Here is a 27867-nt window from a genome sequence, read left to right as displayed (position 1 = left end):
TCCTGCGGCGCGATACGCGCGAATGGAGCGTTTTGCGGGTTTTACACGCTTAACGTGTGTTTCGTGCGAATCGGTCGAGTTCGAAAATCTGAACTTCAGCTGTATATAGAAATTAATAGTTAATTCAATTAAATTAAATGTTTTTATCTTTTGTTTTTGAAATCATGCATAAAAATTTTAAATGTATATTTATCAACCTATATCGGCATCCAAATCTAACGAGTCATTAATTATTGGTGTCGGTCAAAAATTCCATATCGGTTCATCCCTAAAGCAAACACCTTAGAGTGCTGATCAGCCAATCAGAATCCAGCGTTTATCAGACGTGCATGTGTTGTTCAGTTTTCCGTCAGATGGATTCTCACTCCACCAGCTCCACCACAGCTGTGGGTCAGTGTCGTCTGGCTCCGCTGGTTCTGCTCATCCAGGATTCTGGTCCGCTTTATCATTTCCTGGTCAAGCTGCTGTTCAAGCTGCACAGCCGTGAGTCTCGCTGTTTTCTGTCTCTCAGGATTCTTAAAAACAGGTCTTAAAAACAAGCACAGGCCCTTAAAAGTGCTTGAATGGTGTTTTGGTGTTCTTTCGGAAGTTATGCTGTGCTGCAGTAGAGGAAGAAAATCTAACATTTAAATCAATGACAATTAATGCACAGTTTAGCAATATTTCAGAAAACACATTTTATTAAAGCTCTTTAAAGATGACTTAATTTTAGTTTAATTTATAATTTTTTAAATTACATTTTTAATGTAAATATAGAGTGCCAAAGAAATGTTACGTGTGGATTACAAATGTGCTAAATTTAAAGCTAATGGTGCTATAAAAAGAGTCAGAACCCTGCTCTCTGTATGGTTTACTGTATCGTCTTCACAGTGTTCATCAACATGTGTGTGTTTCAGGAATACCGGTGGACGCTCTGTTAGGACACAGAGACCGATTCCGTGATCACTTCAACAGGTAACACTTATGCAAAATAACACAACAGGCTATTTTATTATCTGTATACAATGTAAAATCTCACACAGCGGGGAAAACAAGTATTGAACACATCAACATTTTTCTCAGAAAACATATTTCTGAGGGTGCTGTTGACTGATGTTCCCCAGAGAACAATCAAAGAAATCCCTATATGCAAAGAAAACTAATCTAATTAGTTTACACATGAAGTTATGCATAATAAAATGAAATGAGGCAGGGATAAAGTGTTGAACACATGAAGAAAGGGAGGTGTGTTTCAGCAGTGAAAGCCCAGACAGCAGCTGAAATCTCTCAGTAGTTCTTCAGCAAGCCTCTGCCCTTCCTCACTGTAAATGAAGATCAGCTGCTTCAGTCCAAACTCATTCAGTCCAGATCAAACCAGGGTGGACATTTCAGCAAGACAATGATCCAAAACACAGCCGAGGAGACTCTCAGATGCTTTCAGAGAAAGAAAATCAAGCTGCTGAACCAACAAGATTCTGACACTGTTGAAGTCTGTGAGAAACTCACACCTGTGACATTGTGTTCAATACTTACTTTCCTTGCTGTAGATTTATTTAATTAAACAGCAAGATAACTCAGGCACCAACAACATTATGATAGAAATATGACGTAAAGTAAACGCACTGTAAAGCAGATTTTTCAGTAACAAGAAGGTTTTATTAGTTAATATATTTACGAACATGAACAAACAGTGAACAATACATTTATTACAGTATTTAACATTAGTTATTGGAAATAAAACAATTCATTGTTAGTTTATTTAAACTCACGGTGCATTAACTAATGATAACCAGCATGCATATGCATGTTAAAACTGCATTAAAGAATGTTAAACTATGTAAAATAAAAGTATAATCCTGACGACAGAAATGAATGTCACAGAGTTTAACAACAGATTATAAATAAAAGAAATAGTAATCTCGGAGAACATTAAAATGACCTTTAAAGTCTCTTGATCAATGTATTGCTGAATTTGTATTAATATGGAAAGTGAAGCTGCACAACTGACAGCTCCGCTTTCTCAAAAAGTGACAATTTTATTTCTTTTCATTTGAGGTCATCTTTGTTTAAAGCAACATTATTTTACAGTCATGTGCACTTTATTGACTTGTGTTTATAAAACAGATGTAAATTGATTATTTCTGAGCGTGTGGTTTATTCGTCTGATTGTGTCTTTCAGTTTGACGGAGTTTTTCGAGAGAGCGAGGGGAATTGAGTTCTTCAAAACCATCATTCAGATCCCTGATCTGCCCAACGTGAGATCCTGATCACATCTCTGAAACTTTCAAATCCCCCTCAAAAATGTTATTGACCCTAAAGGTTTAGTTCACCCAAAAATAAAGTGACTATAATTTTCTCATCCTCAAGCCACCGTCCATGTATAGGACTTTTTTTCTGTCAGACAAACACAGAGTAGTTTAAAATTAATCCTGGCTCTTCATGCTGTATAGTTATATTGGATAGTGACTCTTATTTTGAAGTTTTCAAAATTCATCATAAAACGAACCCATTTTATGCTGTATAATCATGTCAGATAGTGACTTTTATTTTGAAGCTTCTAAAATTTTTCAGAAAACCAGTCCATTATATGCTGTGTTTATTTTGAAGCTTTCAAAATTTGTATTCCAAAATAGTGTCAAAATAAAAGTCACTGTTCAAAAACATTATTCAGCATATAATGGGTCAGTATGGGTTAGTTTTACGATAAATTTTGAAATCAAAGTCGCTTCCCGATACCATTATACAGGATGAACAGCCAGCGTATACTTTAAAACCCCTCTGACTGTGTTTGTCTCTCAAAAAATCTTCAAATACACTGCAAATAACTTAAAGATGAGTAAATGGAGTAACTTTAAAAAAAAAAAAATTAATATTATTATATTTTTATAAATTTTCTATTTGCTAGAAATAAACACTATGATTCATGTCAAATTTCTTCTGTTAAAGGAGCCTCCAAATTTCCTGCGCGCGGCGTCGCTGGCGGATCATGTGAAGCCGGTGGTCGTCCAGAATGAGAGATTTGTTTATGATGACGAAACCGAGACGCAGGCGGACTTCAGTGAAGCACAGTTTCAGCCGGTAAAACATGCTGTCAGAAATAAATAATCGTTTTTATTATTTATAAGCAGTCAGTCTGTGGTGTAAAATCTGAGCTGCTGCAGTTTAGAGAACTAACCGTAGGTGGCGCCAAACACATCAGTCCAGAGCAGATTATGAAGACAAACAGCTTTAGAGTATAAACAGAAAAATTGTTTCCCAAAAATGTAAACAAGGCATTTTTAAACACATATACAGGATGATCCTTAATATAAAGAAGGCTGTCTGAATGTGTCGTAATTTTTTATTTTATTTTCTGCATTTTGTGTGGTTTTGGCTTCAGTGTTTGTCCAAACTATTACATTTATTTAGTGAATGTAAGCTGTGCAAACATTAAACTTTAAACACTGGACATGTTCTGTTCACACTGATAAACTACATTTATTAGCAACAAATATATAAGAAATGTGTTCACAAAACTAAAACTAACAAAACTATTAAATAAATGATACAAAATGCAAATCTATAATAACTTTCTTTGTAGGTGTTTGTGAAATTTATTATAAATATTAAGTGCAGATTGTGTTGCGGAGTGTGTTTCTGCATTTGTGACCACATTAACATGTCTTTCTTTTGTTTAACAGTATTATGGGTTCAACCAGTTTGATTATCCAGTCGATGTACCGGAGCTAAGGTAACAAACACATTTTATTTAGTATTTTTAACAGAAATTTTCATTCTTAAATGAAGATATTTCTATTGGAGTTAAAATGGTGGTGGAAGGTGTGAATTTAGTTTATGAAAAATTAGATCAATATTGTTTTTATGCCTAAAAATATGAGTTAAGAAATATAAACTTTGTAAGCCATATTTTAGTATTTATTTTAGTTTATATAGTATATTAGCCCTAATAACGTACCTGCACATTATTCAGGCACAAGATGGCCCCAAACAGTGTAAAACAGCAGCGTGACAGATGAGCAGACACATATGAGTGTGTATGCTAGTGTATGAATGAACGTATTCACTGACGGTGATTCTCAGCTCCCAGATGAGTTGATGTTATTCAGCGGTGGTTATCTGGGAATAACAGACTGACCAATTATGTAATAATAAGCGTTATAAAGGAGCAGACTGTGGTGGTGTTAGTAATGTGAATAACAGAGTAACAATAGCAGACGGATGTTAGTGATGTGAATAATCTGACCGCAGAGAGACGGAGGCTGATTCCCTGAGGAAGGAGCTGGAGGTGGTGAAGCCGGAGCTGGAGCTCATCAAAGTGGAGGTCAGATGATCGTTTCTCTTCATCCTGAAGGGGAGTGTTCTTGACCTGTGTGTGTGTGTGTGTGTGTGTGTGTGTGTGTGTGTGTGTGATCTCTATCTTTAATTTGCAGATGTTTGTTTTGTGCAGAGCTGGTCTGAGTGTTTTAATAATGTCCTGTAAGAGATATTCAGTGATTGTGTGTATCTGCATGTGGCTTGTACCGTGAAACATGATTGGAAACTCTTTGTGATCATTTAGATGCTGTGTTGCTTTAATTAGTAGTAGTAATAATGTGTGTGTGTGTGTGTGTGTGTGTGTGTGTGTGTGTGTGTGCAGGCCCAGCGCGCCGTTGTGCAGCTCAAATCTCAGGTGAATAAGCTGGAGTCGGAGTTGGAGGAGCAGCGGACGCACAAGCAGATGGCGCTGGTGGAGAACGAGAGGCTGCGCATGCAGGTGGAGAACATGAGGATGGAGAACACAGCCAGCGTACAGGCCACAGTGGAGGACCACAGCAGTGAGACACACACACACACACACACACACACACACCATTCAGAAGTGACCTGTAGCTGTTGCAGCTGTGTGTCAGCTGTTCTGTACACAGAGTGTGTGTTGTACCGTGCAGTGATGTTCGCAGGAGTGAATCAGTGGTTCTGTTGTGTTGTAGACCGAGCGCAGACGGCTCAGATTCACTTCGCTCGACTCAAAGAGAAACACGCGGAGCTGGTCAGCAGACACGCAGATCTCATGCGCAAGGTAAAGGATTTTAATTCTGCTCATGTCCTCATTCTGACCCTCCAGCAGCAGAAACACTCACACACACACACACACTCACACACACACACAAACACACACACACACAAACAAACACACACACACACACACACACACACACACACTGTCACTTCTGTTATCTGAGAGGCAAGAAATTTACATTAAGATAATCATAGTTTTGACCTCCGCTGTCGGTTCTCATCATTATTTATTTAACCCTTGTGTTGTCTATACTTGTGTAAACACTATTACATCCTTCTGCTCATAAATGGGTGTGATTGTGTGTGTGTGTGTTTGTGTGTGTGTGTGTGTGTTTGTGTGTGTTTGTGTGTGTTTGTGTTTGTGTGTGTGTGTGTGTGTGTGTGTGTGTGTGTGTGTGTGTGTGTGTGTGTGTGTGTTTTATTCTCAATGTGTGTGTCCAACCTTTATGAAATTATAAAAATATAAAATGATAATAGTTTTCTGACGTTGTGGTCATTTTAGTTGAACCCAGCACACGTCCAGATAGACAGCGGTGTTTAGTGTGTTCTCCTGCTGTGTGAGTGGTGCAGGGGTTATTTGTGAGGGTTAAACTGAAGATGTGATTGTCAGAATGCAGAGATGCTGAAGCAGAAGAGCAGCGGTCAGCAGGCGCAGGAAGAGCTTCTGGCCTACAGACAGCAGGTGGCGCAGGAGATGCAGCAGCTCACACTGGACAACAACAGCAAGGTGAGACTCACACTGCTCCTGTGTGCAGCACTGGTGTCCTCTACATGTGCTGCTGACTGCTGGAATAACTCTCATCATTCAGCGGAGTGATATGGAGCTGTAATGTGCTCTAAACCTGCCGGAACTACTTTAGCTGTGCCTTTATCTGACAATAACCAAACACCTGAGATTAGCCAATGAGAAATAAGCGTTCAGCAGCCAATCAGAATCCAGCATTCAGTTTGCTTCTGTGGTTTTCAGCTGGAGGCCCAGAGAGCAGAAATTGAGCGTCTGAAGCAGGAGTTGGTGAGGGGCAGAGCTGAAGTTTCTCAAGTCCATAATGCACTGCAGAGCAAGGAGAAGGTGAGCGCGCGCATGTCATTGTGTGTGATTGTCTGTGTGGCACTTTGTTGGAAAATTAAATGTCCTAGGTACTATTAAGAAAACACGTCTACTCAAAATACAACACATACTGGGGGATTGAAAACACTTAAGGGCCCATTTCTCGGTTCATTTGACAAGTGTGAGTGCTCTGAATCAGGCTCAGGCGTGGTTCAGTTTGCCGGTCTTGGCCTGGTCGGAAGAGGTGGTCCAGAGCACGGTTCGGTTGGATGGGGAGGCGGGGGTATGTTTGGGGTAGTTTCGCCCAGGTAAAATAGAAAAATAGAACTGCCACTGCACACACCTAAAAACATACTCACTTACAAAACTGATCAGCAGTCAGCCAAGCACAAACAGGCCTCCATTCAGTCATTCTAAACCCTATTGAAAAGTTGCTTTTCCGCTTGGAGATGCCGTGAATCCCAGCATACACATTTGGCTTGTTTTTCTGTGTGTACAGTAGTGTGTGTTGTGTTCTTTCTTTGTCATTTTTCACCTTTCGGTACTTTCATGTTTGGTTGCTGTGAAAACCTTTAAAGGGCCATGAAACCCCCTCGTTTCAGCAGGGTGTTTTCACACCTCTACTTTGGAAAAAGTCAGAAAAGTGGGCGTGTCCAGCTATATTTAGGGGGGAGTGTCGGAGGAAGAAAAGTGGGCGTGTCCAGCTATATTTAGGGGGGAGTGTCGGAGGAAGAAAAGTGGGATGGTGTGGGAGTGTCTATTTGGGCGCGCTGAATTTCAGAGTCAAAACACACACACACACACACATACAGGAGAAAGTGATGGTGTTTAACCTACATGGACATCTGTAGTGGAATTATTTGCCAAATGATTAAATGGTGGACTTTAACTGCAGTTTGGCTCTTTCATTCAGGTAATTCAGTCATGCCCCTCGCGACAAACGAGATATTTGATTGGAGGAACTGCTCTAAGCGTGTATTTTTCATGCAATGTTTGATACGGCACGGCGAATGAGAGAAAAAAAACCCTCAGCATTTCCAGGAAACTTAGATGCACACGGCAGGTAGCGTCAGAAAGCCGCGTGTGTTATTCCGGTCACTAAATGCGGTGAAAACCCTACACGAGGTTAAAGTTTGGTTGTAGTGCTAACATGTTTACACTCGGTGCAATAGTTAGTTCGATACGAACAAACTGAATAAACAAAGAGCACTGGTCACTCACTTACCAAATCTGTAGAGACAGGACAATCACCAGCAACTAGAGCCGCGTCTTTATTAAGAGGAGACGAGCAGCGAATCCGGATCTCAGCGTTTGCAGATGAGAACAGCTCTCAGGTAAACAATAATCCTCCTTAGACACGTAAGTTATTGTTGTGGAGCGTCGCGTACACTGTTAATCCACACGTGACTCCAGCTGCGCTCTCACAGAGAGAAAATGAAAACAAAACTTCACTGCAGCAAACTATAAAAGCAACACTTCACGCTTGTTTTGCCAACACAACGTGGCGTCTCTGTCGTCTAAACACTGTGACAGTAATGAATATTAATGAAGTTGCAGAATAGAGCGCGCTGATTGGTTTGAACCAAGCCTTACTCATGCATTAATGCATCACACTGTAAGACGTAATAAGACTCACTCTGGCACAGACGTCCAGTCTGCACGCTGGAATACACGCTATTATCTCATGACCGTGACGCAGCTTCAACAATTAGTTTCAAACCGGAAGTAAGAATTTGCTTGAAATAACGCAAAAACAACCAATTTACACTTTTTAGTGAAATATAGGTGTCCTAATAGTGTTTATAGCAGTGTGGGACACATATACCACTGACAACAGCTCAACACATGTGCTCTGGTGTTTCCTGACCCTGTAAATATAAAAGAAAGAGATTAAATCTATGCTGAGTTGAAGAGACAGTGAAAGACTGCAGTGATTATGTAGAGTACAAAGTTTAGCAAACATCGCTCAAGCAGCAGACAGAAACTCTGATAATCCTTTATCATGATTATTTTTGCAGATTAAATGTTATTTCACAAAAATTCACAATAGTTTTTTCATTTCTTCAGTTTTCAGTTAAGGAAAATATTTCTTGACTAATAGTTTTTGTTTACTAAAATAACTTTGTTGTGTGTGTGTGTGTGTGTGTGTGTGTTTGAGGCTGGAGATCAGCTGAGCAGTGTGTTAGTGGGTCTGCAGGCTGAGAAGGATGTTCTGCTGCGCTCAGTGAAGGATCAGGAGTCTGAGATCATGAGTCTCCGTCAGACACTCCAGAACCAGCAGAGCAGTCTCCAGCAGGAGAGAGAGAAACACCAGAGGGAGAGCGCAGAGCTGCACACACACCTGCAGAGCAAGGTCAGAGCGGGGTCACGGGGTCACACACACACACACTGACTGATAGAGCTGCACACACACCTGCAGAGCAAGGTCAGAGCGGGGTCACGGGGTCACACACACACACACACTGAAGCCCCGTTTACATTAATGTGTTTTAGTTTAAAAACTTATAAGTTTTGCTACGGTTACGCCATCCGTCCACACGGTTTTCGAGCGCCGTTCGAGCATCATACTGAAGCGCGTCTGCTCTGTCTCAGTGTGGACGGAGGAAAACTCAGACATCTGAAAACGGAGGCGGGGCTGCTGAGATTCGCTACCTGATTGGGGTTTTGTGTCATTGCGTATTCTTCCCTTATTCGTCAAGCTCCTATCACATGACTATAACACATGGCTTTAACGCTACTAGATGACAGTACTGTAAACAACAACATGCACACAGAAAAGGAAGCGTTGTTTGCACTATTGTCTGTTTTAGGTGCCATTGTGCAGTTATTCATTTGTTACGTTTAGTAGCGTCTCAACCTCGTCGTCTGTTCACAACAATACCTCTCTTGCTTTCTTTGCCATCGCGTTCATTGTTCAACCAGCGTTTGTTGACTAACAATAACCAAATGCCGAGCGAGACGCATGCTTCCTGTTTATCCTAGAACACGCATGCCCAGAGTGTGCGAATGGTCACATGATATACGTTTTTGGTGGCGTAGTGTGGACGGAGATATGTTCAGAAACGCTAGGTGAAACGCTGGTGTGGACGCGGATCGTTTTTGATCTGAAACGCTATTTTAAAACTCAAACGCACTAGTGTAAACGGGGACAAATAGAGCTGCACACACACCTGCCAGTGACACATCTACTGCTCTGTGTGTTTCAGCTCAGAGTATGGTGTTAATTAGTGTGTGTGTGTGTGTGTGTGTGTGTGCGTGTGTGTGTGTGTGTGTGTGTGTGTGTGTGTGTGTGTGTGTGTGTGTGTGTGTGTGTGTGTGTGTGTGTGTGTGTGTGTGCGTGTGTTCAGGCGTGTCGAGAGCAGGAGCTGCTGCTGGAGATTGAGCGACTGAAGCGAGAGCTGGAGGAGACACGAGCGGAGCTGATGAGGGCCCAGAGTGCTCTAAACAACAAAGCATCTGTGAGAACACACACACTTATATGCGCACACACACTTATACACTCATAAACACACATGAACACACTTATGCACACACACACACACACACACACACACACACTCACACAAATTATGCATTATGTGTTTTTCCAATTGCATTTCATAACATCTGCCTATACGCCTACATGCAGACTATTGTTTATATGGTGTGTGTGTGTGTGTGTGTGTGTGTGTGTGTGTGTGTGTGAGGCTGGAGATCAGCTGAGCAGTGTGTTAGTGGGTCTGCAGGCTGAGAAGGATGTTCTGCTGCGCTCAGTGAAGGATCAGGAGTCTGAGATCATGAGTCTCCGTCAGACACTCCAGAACCAGCAGAGCAGTCTCCAGCAGGAGAGAGAGAAACACCAGAGGGAGAGCGCAGAGCTGCACACACACCTGCAGAGCAAGGTCAGAGCGGGGTCACGGGGTCACACACACACACACTGACTGATAGAGCTGCACACACACCTGCAGAGCAAGGTCAGCGCAAGGTCACACACACACACTAAAGCCTGGTTTATACTTCTGCGTCAGGTGACCGGCGTAACTCACGGCGCAGGCAACACGTGTAGCTGTGCATTTATACTTCTGCTGCTGTCTCTGTGGGTCTGCATTAACACTTCCGAAACGCTAGTGGGCAGTGAGGTGTTGATGTTCCTCTGTGTCGAGTTTCTTCGCTGCTGTTTTGTTTTTCCTGAACACTTCCGGGATGTACAAGTGACTCAAACTCGCTCATTTTGAGGCAGGAACCGGCGGACGTGCAACAACTTTAACTATGAGGTAAACACAGAACAAAAATTTCCATCTGCAGCTCCTTCACGGGACTCCACACTTGTAAACAATCGCTCCATCAGGCTCGCGCAGCTCTCGGCCCCGTCCAGGCGTAGGGCTAAGCATACGTGTGCGCTTGACGCAGAAGTATAAACCTTTCACCTGATCTGTTGACAAATGAGTTGTGGATCCATTCCTTGGCCGTTCGTGGGTCGTTCGCTGGGTCTTTTCCCTTTAGCAAAGAAACTTTTTAAAGACGCCTGTTTTCTCATTTTGCTTCTTGTGGGTTGAATTTTGGTGCTGAAGTGACCGAGATGTAAGTGAGAGAATACGGTCACTTTCAACATAAAAGATTGTTCAGATTTTTCTGCATCCCAGTACCAATTGATTCACGGCCCAGTGGTTGAGGAGCTCGGGGATCAAATGAACTATGGCAATATGAACATTCTTCTAATTGTCCACTGCTAAGAATTGTTTTAAATATGGCGCAACCCTCCACAAAGCTCGCTGAGGCCCCCTTGTCCCCTGTTGGGAACCGCTGTCATACACAAGGGCACTCACAGATTTTGCTCTTCTTCTTGGCTTTGTGGCTGTTCATCAAGACATCATCATGGTTTGTTTGAGCTCGGGTCGACCCCGGCTTGTTATTATGTGTATATATTATTACAGTGTAATGTCTCGGCTGTGTATTTAAAAATGCCGCTTCCTTTGTTTTCATTCTCCTGGCTTGTGCGCGAGCTAGTGATGTATCTCTGTAAACCAATAGCATTCAGCTGCGCATCTAGCCCCGCCTTTTGGTACCCTTTTGTTTGGGCTGGTACTCCTTTAGAAAGGGTACTCAAAAAGTGGTACGATACGGTTCACATTTAGGTGCATTTTGACAGTGGAAACGGCCATGAAAGTGTACTGACCCATACTGTACTGTACCACTCAGTGGAAACGGGCCATTATAAGCTGCCAATATACTTCCTTACGATCTAGCATGTGGAAAACAGTGGTGTGTAGTGTGTCTGAATTCATAGCACTGCAGAATCAGTATGTGAGAAGTGCTCTGATCAACTACTGCTTCTAGTGTGATTCTCTAGTGCGCATCCAGTGGATGCTATGCTATCCCATAATGCACCACGAGTGAATTACAAGAAGCAATGCAACTGACGCGGGGAGGTCACATGATCATGACAATGATGGATGTAGAGCATCTGAATCACATCTGTACTAAACAGAACACACTTTACTAACAGTCGTGCAGTGAATTATTTGATTTATAACTTTAATTTTGTTTAATTAACTATTTTAACAATGTGATTTCGATTTAGAGACTTTAAATAAGTGAAACAGGGTCCTGTTTCTATCTGATATCACTGCCAGATTCTGGACCGATGCTGAGGATTAACTGAACTTCTATCAAGGATTAGCCATCTAGTCTATGTGTTTTACCTGTGTGTGTGTGTGTGTGTGTGTGTGTCAGGTGAGTCAGGACTCAGGTGTGTGGCAGCAGAAGCTCCAGGATGAGCAGTTCAGTCTCCTGCAGTGTGCGGTGGTGGAGGCCGAGGGCATCGTTCTGGACGCAGTGGCCAAAGTGGACGATCCTCTGCACGTGCGCTGCATCAGCACTCCAGGTCTGACCTTCCTCCTCCTCTTCATCCTCCTCCTCTTCCTCTTCCTCCTCATCACCTCTCCTCATCTCTCATGTTCACAGATTACCTGATCAATCGTGCCGAGCTCACGCTGGCCTCTGTTGATAAGATGCAGCGCAGTCATGCGGCCTACATCAGGAACATGGACGGTGAGTGAGTCGGCTCAAGAGTGAGCAGCAGGGTCAGGTGTTCCTGTCAGGTGATGATGATCTGCTCCTCTTCCTGTAGATGCCAGTGGTTTGTTGAGGTCGGTCACCCAGTTTTCTCATCTCATCGCGGACACTATAGTGAACGGAGCAGGAGCCGCTCATTCAGCCCCGACCGACCAGGCAGACCGTGAGGATAATCGATAACATCAGCTCTTTGTTATTAACAGCACACATGCACATATGATCTACTGTACAACAGACAATATATTCAGGAATGGCTTTAAAATATGCTGCATTAACACAGTCTTTATTTAAAGATATGATCCCAGATAGTTTATACTGGATCATGCATGCTCATAAAGCGATTTATCTAATCATGCATGCTCTTAAAGCAGTTTATTGAATCATGCATGCTCTTAAAGGGGTTATTTCAATCATGCATACTCTTAAAGCAGTTTATTGAATCATGCATGCCCATTAAACATTTTGTCTAGTCATGCACGCTCATAAAATTGACTATTTAACCATGCATGGTTATAAAGGGGCTTATAAAATAGTTTATTGAATCACGCATGCTCTTAAAGCGGCTAATTTGAATCATTCATCCTTATAAAACAGTTTATTTGTATCATGCATGCTCCTAAAATGGTTAATATAATCATGCATACTCATAAAACTGTTTATTGAATCATACATGTGCATAAAAAAATTGTCTAGTCATGCATGCTCATAAAGCAGTTGATTGAATCATGCATGCTCATAAAGGGGTTATTTGAATCATGCATACTCATAAAGCAGTTAATTTAATCATGCAAGCTCTTAAAATGGTTTGTTTAACCATGCATGCTTATAAAGGGACTCATAAAGCAGTTTATTGAATCATGCATGCCCATTAAACATTTTTTCTAGTCATGCACACTCACAAAATTGACTATTTAACCATTCATGGTTATAAAGGGGCTTATAAAATAGTTTATTGAATCATGTATGCTTATAAAACTGTTTATCAATACTTGCATGCTCTTAAAGCGGCTAATTTGAATCATGCATGCCCATAAAACAGTTTATATGAATCATGCATGCTCCTAAAATGGTTAATATAGTCATGCATACTCATAAAACTGTTTATTGAATCATACATGTGCATAAACAAATTGTCTAGTCATGCATGCTCATAAAGCAGTTTATTGAATTATGCATGCTCATAAAGTGGTTAATAGAATATTGCATGCTCAAACAGCAGTTTATTGAATGATGCATGCTCCTACAGCAGTTTACTGAATCATGCATACTCATAAAACAGTTCATTTGAATCATGCATGCTCTTAAAGCAGCTTCTTAAATGAGAAAGCGGTGTGATGCAGCTCAAGTGTGTTTCTCTCCAGGTTTGACGGATAACTGCCGTGACTGCGCCACTCACTGTCTGCAGTACCTGAAGGAGCTGAAGCTGAAGGCCACGCTGCCCAGAGCAGACCCCACCGCTGTCAGATGCGTCCTGCAGCGCATCCTGCACCAGGGACAGGTGTGTGGAGCAGGCTCTCTGCGGCATCTCCGTCTGCTTCACTGCATGTTTGTTTTAACTCTGCTTCAATTTAAATTGATCCTCATCTATACTGAGGATTCACACTGCATTCCTGAAAACATCTGCATCCACTACACCACTACAGATGCCTGAGTAGTGTGGGTGCAAGGAGGAACCATAACAGAACATAGGCATTTCTAAAGTTACACTTACTAGTGGAAACAGCCTGTGTGTGTGTGTGTGTGAGAGAGAGAGAGTGTGACTGTGTATATGTGTCTGGGTCTGTGTGTGTGTCTTTGTGTAAATGTTTGTAATTCTGTGTGTGTGTATGTGGACAGGTGTGTGATCTCGGTGTGTTCTCTGTGCAGGATCTTCGTCCGAGAGCAGCAGACGTGCGTCAGGAGGAGCTGGCTGATATGGTGGATAAGGAGATGTCTGCCACCTCCTCTGCTATTGAAGACGCGGTGCTGAGAATGGAGGTGAGTCTCGCTGCGCTCATCATCTGCACTCAGTCAACACTCATTCACTGGCAACTCATGGCTTTTCTTCTGTAATGCAGGAAATACTGAACCAGACGAGAAGAGAAACGACTGGAGTCAAGCTGGAGGTCAACCAGAGGTCAGTTTGGGGAATCAGTTAGTAATCCAACATGAACAAATATTATAGAACAACAACAAATCAGAAAGAGTTGAGAAAACAGAAATAAATAAAGAAAGAAGTGATTTCTGAATGTACTTTGACTTGTGTTTCATTGCAGAGAACAGAACAAACATTATTAATGTGTTCCTCATGATTATTTCTTAATAAACACGTATTACAGTTTTAGTTCTTCCAACACAATTAAAAAAAGGTTGGAGTAGTAAAGCATTTACCACTGTGTTGCCATTGCTGCTCCTTTTCACAATACTTAAAAGAGGTTTAGGGACTGAAGACACCAAGTGATGAAGTGTTTCAGCTGTAATTTTCTTCCTACAAACAAGTCTTAACAACTTAACAACAATACGGGGACTTCATTGTTGCATTTTGCGCATCAAAATGCGCCACACATTCTCTACTGGAGACAGATCAGGACTGCAGGCAGGCCAGTCCAGTACCTGTATCCTCTTCCTCCACAGCAGGACTCTGTAATAGCCGCTTTCACACATGCAGACCTTTTCAGAAAATTACTGTTAATTCTACAGAAGGTGATCATGTGTGAACAGGCCCTTTATGAAAATACTGGTAAATTTGTTCTGGGAATCTTCCGGAAAGAGAAGTTGTAACATTACCGGTAATTTGCTGGAAGGCTCCGCTGTGTGAACGCTGAAGGAAAAAATAGCCGGAAAGAGCACGTTCACGATTAGAACTCGCTGATGTGAGACGTCTACTCCAGCCAATCAGAACCCTCACGCATTTACATCCGCACTGTTTTTTTTTTTGGGGGGTTTTTTCACCTTTATTGATAGGACAGTGGAGATATAGAGACAGGAAAGTGTGGGGAGCAGAGATAGGGAAAGGATCAGCAAAGGACCTCGAGACGGGAATCGAACTCGGGTCGCTGCGAGCACCTCAGTGCTATGTGTTGACGCACTAACCACTAGGCTATTGGCGCCGACTACATCCGCACTGTTTATGAAAATAAAAGCCTTTAAGTATGTTTCCAGACACATTCAGCTGCTAGACGTTAGTCAGATCACATTTCTATGTTTATTCTTAAATAATACAATTTTTTAAAATATAATGCTTATGACAAACCGCTGTTTACCGTCAAGCTCTGCTTCAGTTGCGTGTGCACGTGAAGTGCAGGAGTGCTCCGGTGAGCGCCAGCACACACACATATAATGCACATCTCTGTGTTCTGCGATGTTTTCATCGAAGTTGTTCACAATACTGATTCATCCACAGAGTTTGTAATGTAGTCAAGTGTGTAAACATTTAGCTGTGGTTCACGCTTCTGCCTTTGGATGTCTCTGGGACAAAAGCAGCTGCATGAATGCTAAAGCTTTAAATAAAAGTGAATCCATCAACAAACGCTCGACCCCTTCTATGTTTACTAATACAAGCGTGGCCGTTTGGAGCTCATCTCTAGTTAATGATGTCAGAATGTGATGGTATTTGGGAATGGATGTGTGAATGGTGTTTTCTAAAAAAAAAAAATCCGGGACGTCCTCGCCTGTGTGAGCAGAGCTTTTCTAAATTAACCAGTGAAGTCGTTCTGGTAATTCTCCAGATCTTTGGTTCGGAGCACACGGCGTCCATTTCTCCCAAAAAACACCTGAAACACTGCTTTATCTGAGCACGGTACATGGTCCAACCCAGATGCCTCCGAGCCCAGAGGAGTTGATGGCGCTTCTGGACACTGTTAACATAGGGCTTCCTCTTGGCACAGTGCAGTGTTGACTGGCGTTTGTGGATGTCGCTCTGTATTGTGGTGCTTGTCACAGGTTTAGCGCAGTAGTGCTGAGCCCATGTGCTGATCTGGCTCATAGATGAATGAGGATTCATGATGCAGCGCCCCCTGAGGGGTCGGAGGTCACGCTTGTTCAGCTTAGGCTTGCGCTCTTGTCCTTTACGCACTGAAACTCCTCCAGACTCCTTCAGTCTGTAATGATGTTCTGCACTGCTGAAGCTGAAATATCCACATGTCTTCCTCTCTTTCTCTGAGGAGCATTGTGTTTATACATTTTACTAATTTTCTCTCTGATTTGTTGTCAAACTGGAGATCCTCGGCCCATCTCTGCTCCTAAAGGACTAGAGCTTTCCTGATGAGCCGATCACCATCACATCACCTGTGTCACATCACATCATCATTCAGCAGATCACCTGATCACTGCCCTGCACTGCTGCTGTCTCTGTTTCTGCAGTGTGTTGAGCTCTGGCTGACAGTAGAGGACGGAGATTCACACATGAAGTGAAGTTGACTAAACAAAACATGAAATATTTACTGTTCATATTGTCTAAAGTCTGAATTTAGAAATCACTGCTTTCCCTTTTTATTTTTTTGTTCTCCATACTATCCACTTTTTCTGATTTGGGGTTGTAATTCATAGTAAACACTTCAATGTTTTGAACCGTTCTATAGTCTATAAGATCTTGAATTACAGCATGCTTGCAAAAACTACATCACATACAGTATAATACACTTTACTGTAAAATGGTTCAAAGACACTAAAGCATTCAATATAAATGCTGTACATGAGTATTTTTTTGAATACATGTGAAGTTTATCTGTTATGCATTCTAATTTCTCCATTTGTCCTGTGACAGCATCCTTGGCTCTTGTTCGGATCTAATGAAGGTAAGGTTGTTTGTGAATATGCTGTAAATTCATTACAGTTTAATTCTAACCTGAAACACATACATGAAAATGATAACTAAAGACTGGGGTTTTTATTAGAGACTAAAATAGCAGGGTGACACAGTGGCTCAGTGATTAGCACTGTGGCCTCACAGCAAAAAGGTCTCTGGTTCGAGTCCAGTGTTTGGACTGTGGGGGAAACCGGAGCACGTGAAGGAAACCCACGCTAACACGGAGAGAACATGCTAACTCCATACAAAAACACTAACTGACCCAGCCGAGACTCAAACCAGAGACCTTCTTGCTGTGAGGCATATTTAAAATGTGCTTATATTACCATGTATCAGATCTCTTTATGTTTTTCCCGATGTAAACAGTTGTTGATGATGTAAACCCCATGTGAACGTTTGGTTTTCTCTGTTCTCTTCGCTCAGGCAATTCATATGCTGGTGACGGCGTCGACTGACCTGCAGAGGGACATCGTGGAGAGCGGACGGGTCAGACTGAGATTAGAACAATTAGCCTTCCTGAATTATTAGCTGTCCTGCATATCTTTGTATCTGGTTTCTGTTTAACGGAGAGTAGATTACTTCAACACATTTCTGCACACGATAGTGTTAATAACTCATCTCTAATAACTGATGTCGTTCCTCTTCTCCATGATGATTGACAGCACATAATATTAGTCTAGATATTCTTCAAGACACTAGTGTTCAGCTTACAGTGACATGTAAAGGCTTCACTAGGGTAATCAGGGTAAAGTTAGGGTAATTAGGCAAGTCATTGTATAACAGTGGTTTGTTCTGGAGACAATCCAACACTAATATTGCTGAAGGGGTGAATAATATTGAGCTTAACATGACTTTAACGCTATTAAAAACTGCTTTTATTCTAGCCCAAATAAAACTAATCAGACTTTCTCCAGAAGAACAAATATTAGAGGAAACACTGTGAACAATTCCTGAATCTGTTCAACATCAATTAGTAATTTTGACTTTAACTGTGTATATTTCCATAAGTCATGCATGTTCCTGAGTCTCAGATGCAGGTTGTGTGTGTGTTTATTGCTGTTTCAGGGCTCAGGCTCCGCTAAAGATTTCTATGCCAAGAACTCACGCTGGACCGAAGGCCTCATTTCAGCTTCTAAGGCGGTGGGATGGGGAGCCACGCAGATGCTGTGAGTAAAAACAGTTAAAAAAACAATATTAAATAAATAAAAAAGTGTATTATTCGTGTACAGAACTGGGATTATTTATGAATGAATGATTCTAAAACCAGGACAAAATTTGGGGTCAGGAATATTATCTTTTAGATGATGCATTTTTAAAACTACTTTTAGATTACTTTTATTATAAATTTATGCTAATGTAATCTGAATACTTTTAGATTAAAATACTTATAATACAGATTATACTAACGTAATTCACTAATTTTGGATTACATTTAAATGACTTTTATTGCATATTTATGCTAACGTAACCAGATTGCTTTTTGATTGCATTAGATTACGTTTATTGCACATTTATGGTAACAGTGAACACTTTTGAATTAAAATACTTTTATTACAGATTATACTTAAAGTAATTGACTACTTTTGGATTACATTTAGATTACTTTTATTGCACATTAATAGAAACAAATTCTGATAAATTCGGATTATATTTAGATTACGTTTATTACAGATTTATGGTATAGTAATCTGACTACTTTAAGATTATTTTATTGCACATTTATAGTTATGTAATCTGATAACTCTGCATCACATTTGGATTACAGAATTATGGTATGCTAATTTAACTATTGGATTACATTTAGTTCATGTTTATTACAGATTCATGGTTTAATGTAATCTGACTACTTTAAGATTACATTTAGATTACTTTTATTGCACATGTTTTTGCACACTTGTACAGCACCGAAGCTTTTCGCTCATCATAGCACACGTGCTGCTGCTGATTTGACAATAAAAGGGATTAGATTTGATTTGATTTGATTTGATTTGACATTTAGAGTAATGAAATCTGACAACTTTTAGATTACTGTAAGTAATTAGGAAGGTAATGCCGACTCGAGTATCACAATTACATTTAGATTACTTTTATTACTCATTTATGCTAACATAATCTGATGACTTTCGGATTACATTAGATTACTTGTGTTGCACATTTATAGTTTAGATTACTTTTATTACAGATTTATAGTAATGTAATCTGACTACTTTTGTTTTATGTTTAAATTGCTTTTGTTACACATTTATGCCAATGTAATCTGATGGTTTTTGGATTACATTAGATTACTTGTATTGCACTTTTATGGTATCTGTCTGACTACTTTTGAATTACATTTTGATAATCTTTATAGCAGATTTATGGAAATTAATTCTGATAAATTTAGATTACATTTAGATTACTTTTATTACAGATTTATAGTAACATAATCTGATACTTCTGGATTACATTAATTTGACTATTGGATTACATTTAATTTATGTTTATTACAGATGTATGATTTAACATAATCTGACTACTTTAAGATTACATTTAGATTACTTTTTTTGCACATTTAGAGTAATGTAATATGACTACTTTGGATTACATTTAGATTACTTTTTTGCTAACCCTTATTTAAAGCAGGATAGTATTGTATCATTTTGATAGATTGAATGAAAAATATCTTTATTGTTTATCATCAACAAAAGCCTCAACAGCTTCTTTTTAACGTGCAATAATGGACAGTTAATACTTAACTATACTCACACTAATACGCCTCGTTGTTAGTGTATGGGTTAGGGTATTAACACTGACTAACACTAAATCTTAAATCATTTGTTAAAAATTCAGTGCATTTAGAAAATATCAACATTATAAAAAACAATACGGTGTAATTCAGAGTGATATCGCTGCTACATCAAATATTTAATTTAAAAACACTGGAAGTGCAGACAAAAATATAAATAAAAAACAACACCAAGAATCATGAACTTATACAAGCTCCAGGTTTATTATTAAAAAGAGAGGTATTTAGATAATTGATTAATTATGAACAACTACCTACCTTTGTGTAAATAATGTATAATCATATAATCCATAATCTGATTACAAGTATTTAAAAGATTAGTTTACTCTAATTACTCTTGCTTTTTGAAATCTGATTGTGTAATTATACTACCGTGTTCAGTTTGCACCACCACAATTTAAAATATATTTATATATTCTTTATTTTAGTGATTCGGCTGATAAAGTTGTGACCGACAGAGGCAAATATGAGGAGCTGATCGTCTGTTCTCATGAGATCGCAGCCAGTACGGCACAACTGGTAGCTGCTTCAAAGGTACCATACACTAAATCTGTGTGCTTTAAATCCAACTGGTGTGTTTACAAAGCTTTATTGCACATTTATGGTAATGTAATCTGATACTTTTGGATTACATTTAGATTACTTTTAATACAAATTTATGGTAATATCTGACTTCTTTTGGATTACATTTAGATTACTTTTATTACAAATTTATGGTAATGTAATCTGACTACTTTTGGATTACATTTAGATTACTTTTATTACAACATTATGGTAATGTAATCTGACTACTTTTAGATTACATTTAGATTACTTTTATTACAACATTATGCTAACATAATCTGACTTTTGGATTACATTTAGATTACTTTTAATACAAATTTATGGTAATATCTGACTTCTTTTGGATTACATTTAGATTACTTTTATTACAAATTTATGGTAATGTAATCTGACTACTTTTGGATTACATTTAGATTACTTTTATTACAACATTATGGTAATGTAATCTGACTACTTTTAGATTACATTTAGATTACTTTTATTACAACATTATGCTAACATAATCTGACTTTTGGATTACATTTAGATTACTTTTAATACAAATTTATGCTAATGTTATCTGACTTCTTTTGGATTACATTTAGATTACTTTTATTACAGATTTATGGTAATGTAATCTGACTACATTTGGATTACATTTAGATTACTTTCATTACAAATTTATGGTAATGTAATCTGACTACTTTTGGATTACATTTAGATTACTTTTATTACAGATTTATGCTAACATAATATCACTAAATTTAGATTACATTTAGATTACTTTTATTACAAATCTATGCTAATATTATCTGACTACTTTTGGATTACATTTAGATTACTTTCATTAAAGATTTATGGTAATGTAATCTGACTTCTTTTGGATTACATTTAGATTACTTTCATTAAAGATTTATGGTAATGTAATCTGACTACTTTTGGATTACATTTAGATTACTTTATTACAGATTTATGATATAGTAACTTGACTACTTATGAATTACATTCTGGTTATTTTATTACAGAATTATGGATATGTAATCTGACTACTTTTGGATTACATTTAGATTACTTTTAATACAAATTTATGGTAATATCTGACTTCTTTTGGATTACATTTAGATTACTTTCATTAAAGATTTATGGTAATGTAATCTGACTACTTTTGGATTACATTTAGATTACTTTATTACAGATTTATGATATAGTAACTTGACTACTTATGAATTACATTCTGGTTATTTTATTACAGAATTATGGATATGTAATCTGACTACTTTTGGATTACATTTAGATTACTTTTAATACAAATTTATGGTAATATCTGACTTCTTTTGGATTACATTTAGATTACTTTTATTACAACATTATGGTAATGTAATCTGACTACTTTTAGATTACATTTAGATTACTTTTATTACAACATTATGCTAACATAATCTGACTTTTGGATTACATTTAGATTACTTTTAATACAAATTTATGCTAATGTTATCTGACTTCTTTTGGATTACATTTAGATTACTTTTATTACAGATTTATGGTAATGTAATCTGACTACATTTGGATTACATTTAGATTACTTTCATTACAAATTTATGGTAATGTAATCTGATACTTTTGGATTACATTTAGATTACTTTATTACAGATTTATGATATAGTAACTTGACTACTTATGAATTACATTCTGGTTATTTTATTACAGAATTATGGTAATGTAATCTGACTACTTTTGGATTACATTTAGATTACTTTTAATACAAATTTATGGTAATATCTGACTTCTTTTGGATTACATTTAGATTACTTTTATTACAAATTTATGGTAATGTAATCTGACTACTTTTGGATTACATTTAGATTACTTTTATTACAACATTATGGTAATGTAATCTGACTACTTTTAGATTACATTTAGATTACTTTTATTACAACATTATGCTAACATAATCTGACTTTTGGATTACATTTAGATTACTTTTAATACAAATTTATGGTAATATCTGACTTCTTTTGGATTACATTTAGATTACTTTTATTACAGATTTATGGTAATGTAATCTGACTACATTTGGATTACATTTAGATTACTTTCATTACAAATTCATGGTAATGTAATCTGACTACTTTTGGATTACATTTAGATTACTTTTTATACAAATTTATGCTAATATTATCTGACTACTTTTGGATTACATTTAGATTACTTTTATTACAGATTTATGCTAACATAATTTCACTAATTTTAGATTACATTTAGATTACTTTTATTACAAATCTATGCTAATATTATCTGACTACTTTTGGATTACATTTAGATTACTTTCATTAAAGATTTATGGTAATGTAATCTGACTACTTTTGGATTACATTTAGATTACTTTCATTACAAATTTATGGTAATGTAAATTGACTACTTTTGGATTACATTTTTATTACCTTTATTACAGATTTATGCTTACATAATTTAACTAATTTTGGATTACATTTAGATTACTTTTGTACCTTTAGTTTACGTTTGTACACAGCAGTTCTTCATTTTACAGGTGAAGGCAGATAGAGGAAACAAGAAGCTTCACACTCTACAGCAGGCGTCTAGACACGTCAACGATATGGCCGCTGTAGTGGTGACGTCTACTAAATCTGGACAAATGCAGATCGAGGACAAGAGTGAGTTTCCAGGCCTCAAACAAACACTGGAATAAGTGCTTTCTAGAGCAGTTTCGGGGAAAGTTACTTTAAAATGTTACAGATTACAATATTGTGTTACTTCTTTAGAAAGTAACTGAATGTGTTACTGACTACATTTGCTGCTTAGTTACTTTTTAATGGAAAGTAATGCATTAGAATCTTATGTTACTTCTTTTAAAACCAGCTTAATGTGTTATATTGAATGATATTTGGCATAAAAGACTAAACATTCATTTTTGACTTTTCTTACAAACACACCCACCTCATAAACAACAAACACATCTGCACTTACTCCTGACTTCTCTACATAAAGAGTCAGGAGAATAAATGCAAGTCAGTAGATGTGAAAACAAAGTAACTGGCTTTTATTTTAGCAATCAACCATTTTACTAGTAAAGTAAATTAAAAAATAGCAATCATAGCTTGTGTTATTTGTAATTTATTCCCCGCACAATATTCATGAGAACATTTCACAAAGAAACACACTGGATTAAACAAGATTTAAGAAGAAACGCTACAATTTAATTAAAAAATTCATTTTAAAAGCATATTTAAAGTGTAAACAAGTATAGACTTTATAAGAGCCACAGGAACAGCAGAATGCACATTAAGCGTGCTCTTGTTATTTCCTCCACAGACTCCATGGACTTTTCTGGCTTGTCTCTTATAAAACTCAAAACTGAAGAAATGGATACCCAGGTAATTTGTAGTATATGATATGAAAACTGAACAAATACCTAAATAAATATGATATTGAGTGTGCGTGTCTGCAATGTTTATCACAGTGACTGATTTAAGCATGTGTGTGTGTGCAGGTGAGGGTTCTGGAGCTGGAGAAGCAGCTGTGTAGTGAGCGTGTGCGTCTCGGTGAGCTGCGTAAGAAGCATTATGAGATGGGAGGACTCCCACTGGATACCCCAGAGCAGAACACACTCCAGAGCTACACTCCCGCACAGAACACACTCCACAGCTACACTCCCGCACAGAACACACTCCACAGCTACACTCCCGCACAGAACACACTCCACAGCTACACTCCCGCACAGAACACACTCCAGAGCTACACTCCCGCACAGAACACACTCCACAGCTACACTCCCGCACAGAACACACTCCACAGCTACACTCCTGCGCAGAACAACTTTGACAGCTCGCTGCCCACCGTCTTCCCTGACCCACCCACCATGGATCTGCCCAGTCTGGACGCTTTCAGCCTGGAGCCGCCTAAACCCAACCCTCCTGCTCCAGAACCAGCCAAACCCAGCTCCAAACGCTCCTCCATCTTCCAGAAGTCTGGCCACATGCTCAGGAACGCGGTGAGTTGTGCTTAATCTGCACTTATCAAGATTATTGTGGTAAACTAAAATTAATGACAGGTTCACATGAAAACCCCGACCCTATACCCGAGCCCGTGCACCTTGTGTTAGAGCCGACCCGGTCCGACACATTAACAGTAATTATGATCCCGAGCCCGATTTAAACTCGACTATTTATTTAATACAAGGACTGTTATAACAGACGTTCTCAACTACAACTCTGAGTTATTTGAACTACAGAATTGAGTCTAGATGAGTCTAGACGCTCTCAGAGGTGTGCTCGAAGAAGTGACAGAAGAGGACACTGAAGGCTGACTATCATCTGTCTGCATACCTGTCAACCCTCCTGTTTAAGCCAGGAAGTTGCTGCGAGTAGAAACAAAAAGATTTATATATATATATATACATTAGTGCTGTCAATCGTTAAAAAAAAAAAATTAATCGCAATTTTTTTTACAATTAATCACGATTAATCGCATTTAAAAGATTGAAACTCGTCATTTTGTTTATTTAAATGTAAAATTAATGTAAACGCAAGACAAAACTATTTAAATTCAAAATATAATTGTTTATTAGAATTTTTGTTTAACTTGTAACACAGATTTCTTCATGTAAACAACAAACCCACAATAAACCATCAAGATCCTGCCTGACAGCCATATTTATTGAAGAAATAACAATACAGGCATGTTAATGACATCTGAATTTCAAAACAATCAATACCAATAAAGAAAACATTGATTTATAAGTTGTATTCTAAGTGGACTGCAAATAAAATACAAAATACAGGCACTGCAGATATGGAAAATGAAAAATTATAATAATAATAATAATAAAGTATTGAATACAAACAATTGTACTCATTGTAAAGTTGTATTGCTGTAAGTTGAGAACATTATTATAAAGTAGAAACAATTTTGCTCAGTCCTCCTTTACATTCAGCCAGTCGCTAAGACAGTCCAGTCTGTTGACATTATCGGAGGACAATGTGGACCTTTTTTTTAGAAGGATGTGAGCTGAGAGTGCAACACAATCTCACGGCAATTCCTAACTTTTTGATTTAGTGGCTATAGACAACGACGTTTAGGCAGGTTTGCACACACACACACACACACACACACACACACACACACACAACGCGCGCAGGACAGCTCAGCCAGAGCGACCCCCTTCAGATTCAACACGCATGATCGCGCTCATCAAATTTGCTTAAACTAAGCGTTCTAAAGTCTGGCTGTATTTATTTCATAAGGATTCTGACACAACAACGTGAAGCAGCCGCTTTACAAAAGTTGCGTTTAAGGGGGAAACATGCCAAACTTAACGACACATTGGAGGGCGCATGCTGAAGGGCAGATGAATGCGCTGTCTTTGACACCAACACTCCGATTAATATGATTAAGATAACACTCTGATTTTAATATGATTAAGATAACACTCTGATTAAGAGTCGACCATGTAAGCAGCAATTTTTGATTACCTTAAAGAACCACCGAGTCACGAAATGCAGAGGTTTTTCTTTCCGTTCGCCATGCGGTGTCAAATTATATTAAAATAGAAGTCGAAAGATTAAAAATGAAACACCCGAAATTGCATGAAACTCTGGAGGAAACTCTGGAGAGCCTGGTGATGCGACATTAATTGTTTTATAGACGTGGCAAACATTTGCATTAGTGGTATGAAATAGATTGGGAAAAGTTCTGCTTATCCAGGACTAACCCCAGACTTCCATCTTCCCAGACACTTCCCAGTCTTGCCAAGAAATGCAGTCTCTCTAGTGTGTGCTGGGTCTCTCCGAGGTCTCCTCCCAGGGGAAACTCATTTTCTCAACAAACAGCAAACTCAACAAAGTGAAACAAAATAATAAACATCTAAATAAATAACCATTATCTGAGTCAGGCAGGCATTCTGTGGTGTAACATCTGAGCTGCTGCTGTTTAGAGAACTAACAGTACATGGCGCCAAACAAATTTGCTCCATTTGTCAAAAAGAAACATGTTTCATTACACACACCAAGTCTGTCTGAATTTGCTCCATCATTTACGATGCTTTTGTGTGGTTTTTGGCTCAGTGCTTGTTCAAACTGTTATTAGATTTTTTAACTAATTACTAAAACAATATAAAAACTCATTTAAAATGCAAAACTCTAATACTCTTGGCATTCACTGAGCTATTATAATGAAATTCACTCGTCCAATCAACTTTCTGCTCTTCTCTCCCACAGTTTCGGTGAAAGGACACCAGAAATCTTCAGATCATAGTGAATATTATTAATTATTCTGTTCTCCATCATTCTCTCTCTGTGTTCTGCTGTGTGGTGTAAATTATGGATGTAATATAATCATGTTTATTAATTTATAACATTATAATCTACTCATTACGTCATCTTATTGTATTATTATATACATTTTATTGAACATAAACAAGGGTATTTTTCAAAACACTAGAGAGCTGTATCAGGATGTTGATGACGGTTTTATATCTGGGATCTTTTTCAGCTTTTAGTAAATGTAAATGCAGACTGTGGTCAATAAATGATTAGTTAAGCTGTGGAAGTGATGCACTTGTGTTGTTGTTTTAAGCAAACGTGTTTACGACTCTTGCACTGAATTTGTTTAGTTTTTTGGCTAAAGGTCTTAAAATATTTCATATATTATTATTTTTTAACACTTAAACTCAGACCACATTATTCCGTTTCCTTTTGACTTAATGAAACACACAAATGACAGTGTGATTATTAGAAAATAATTCTGTACATTAATTTAAAGATCACATGTGCCATGTCACTGGTGGTACCTGCATTTTTGGCAATATTAAAGTTTCATTAAATGTTATTTCTTAATTTTCAGTGCATGTAGACAGAAAATAATGAAAATGCAACAAATCAGAAGGATATTTTGTTTTTTAATCAAGTTTTTTAAATGTTTTGGGATGTTAGTTCATTTCTGCAACTATAGATTTGTTCATTTTATTAACACCAACTCTCACAGTAACGTAAAACCATAATTATACCAAGTTTTATTCATATTATTTATTAATTTACCCATTAAATTGTATTTTATTAACGTCTACTCCTACCACAATATTGGTATTAATATTAATAATAATATATATTAATATTAAACAATGATTATACAGAGTATTATTCTTATTATTTCTTAAATTACCCATTAAATTGTAACTTATGATCATCTACCACTACCCCAACCCTAAACCTCACAGTAATGTAGAAACAGTAATTATACTGAGTATTGTTCATATGTTTATCAAATTACCCAACAGTTGTATTTTATTAACGTCTACCCCTCCCTCAACCATAATGTAAAATCAGTGACTATACAGAGTATTATTCATAATGTTTATTAAAATACCAATTAAACTGTGTTTTATTAGCATGTAACCCTAACCGCAAACCTACCCCTCAAAAGAGTCACAAAATCCACACATGCGCAGTGAGTCCAGCTGTGGACAGAAGGTGTTTGGCTTTCTTTGGCGGCCTCTAGTGGCCAGATCGGGATACTGATGTTATCAGAATCAGAATTGAGCTTCATTCGCCAAGTGACTTGTTTGTGTTACAGGAGCTCAGGGTACTTGCATATAAGCACAAG

General features: G+C 38.2%; 1 protein-coding gene across 6 annotated transcripts in view; it reads left to right on the top strand.

Moving 5' to 3' along the window:
* Nucleotides 1-26811, top strand: part of hip1ra (huntingtin interacting protein 1 related a) — a 34047-nt gene extending 7236 nt beyond the window's left edge. The window contains exons 8-35 of one of the 6 annotated variants that reach the window (XR_015501486.1): nucleotides 343-483; nucleotides 897-954; nucleotides 2159-2234; nucleotides 2926-3057; nucleotides 3660-3709; nucleotides 4228-4300; nucleotides 4616-4793; nucleotides 4947-5035; nucleotides 5645-5761; nucleotides 6002-6103; nucleotides 8241-8435; nucleotides 9430-9540; nucleotides 9769-9963; nucleotides 11795-11945; nucleotides 12026-12112; nucleotides 12192-12299; nucleotides 13498-13634; nucleotides 14003-14113; nucleotides 14194-14252; nucleotides 16881-16911; nucleotides 17346-17408; nucleotides 17988-18088; nucleotides 20136-20241; nucleotides 22799-22922; nucleotides 23581-23642; nucleotides 23759-23882; nucleotides 24002-24259; nucleotides 26484-26811. Coding sequence is in view for 5 of the 6 variants with exons in the window: in XM_087271245.1 (XP_087127371.1) it covers nucleotides 343-483; nucleotides 897-954; nucleotides 2159-2234; nucleotides 2926-3057; nucleotides 3660-3709; nucleotides 4228-4300; nucleotides 4616-4793; nucleotides 4947-5035; nucleotides 5645-5761; nucleotides 6002-6103; nucleotides 8241-8435; nucleotides 9430-9540; nucleotides 9769-9963; nucleotides 11795-11945; nucleotides 12026-12112; nucleotides 12192-12299; nucleotides 13498-13634; nucleotides 14003-14113; nucleotides 14194-14252; nucleotides 16881-16911; nucleotides 17346-17408; nucleotides 17988-18088; nucleotides 20136-20241; nucleotides 22799-22922; nucleotides 23581-23642; nucleotides 23759-24259; nucleotides 26484-26492 (3167 nt within the window). In the remaining variant the exon portion in view is untranslated. Of the gene's footprint in view, nucleotides 1-342; nucleotides 484-896; nucleotides 955-2158; nucleotides 2235-2925; nucleotides 3058-3659; nucleotides 3710-4227; nucleotides 4301-4615; nucleotides 4794-4946; nucleotides 5036-5644; nucleotides 5762-6001; nucleotides 6104-8240; nucleotides 8436-9429; nucleotides 9541-9768; nucleotides 9964-11794; nucleotides 11946-12025; nucleotides 12113-12191; nucleotides 12300-13497; nucleotides 13635-14002; nucleotides 14114-14193; nucleotides 14253-16880; nucleotides 16912-17345; nucleotides 17409-17987; nucleotides 18089-20135; nucleotides 20242-22798; nucleotides 22923-23580; nucleotides 23643-23758; nucleotides 24260-26483 lie in introns of all 6 variants that reach the window. The other 5 variants (XM_087271249.1, XM_087271248.1, XM_087271246.1 and 2 more) reach the window with 5 other exon arrangements.
* Nucleotides 26812-27867: the final 1056 nt, after the last annotated feature.

This window comes from Danio rerio, chromosome 10, assembly GCF_052040795.2.
Source record: "Danio rerio strain M-AB ecotype USA chromosome 10, GRCz13ab, whole genome shotgun sequence".
Taxonomy (NCBI): Eukaryota; Metazoa; Chordata; class Actinopteri; order Cypriniformes; family Danionidae; genus Danio; species Danio rerio.
Note: the sequence above shows the minus strand (reverse complement) of the source record. Positions and strands in the feature narration are given on the sequence as shown.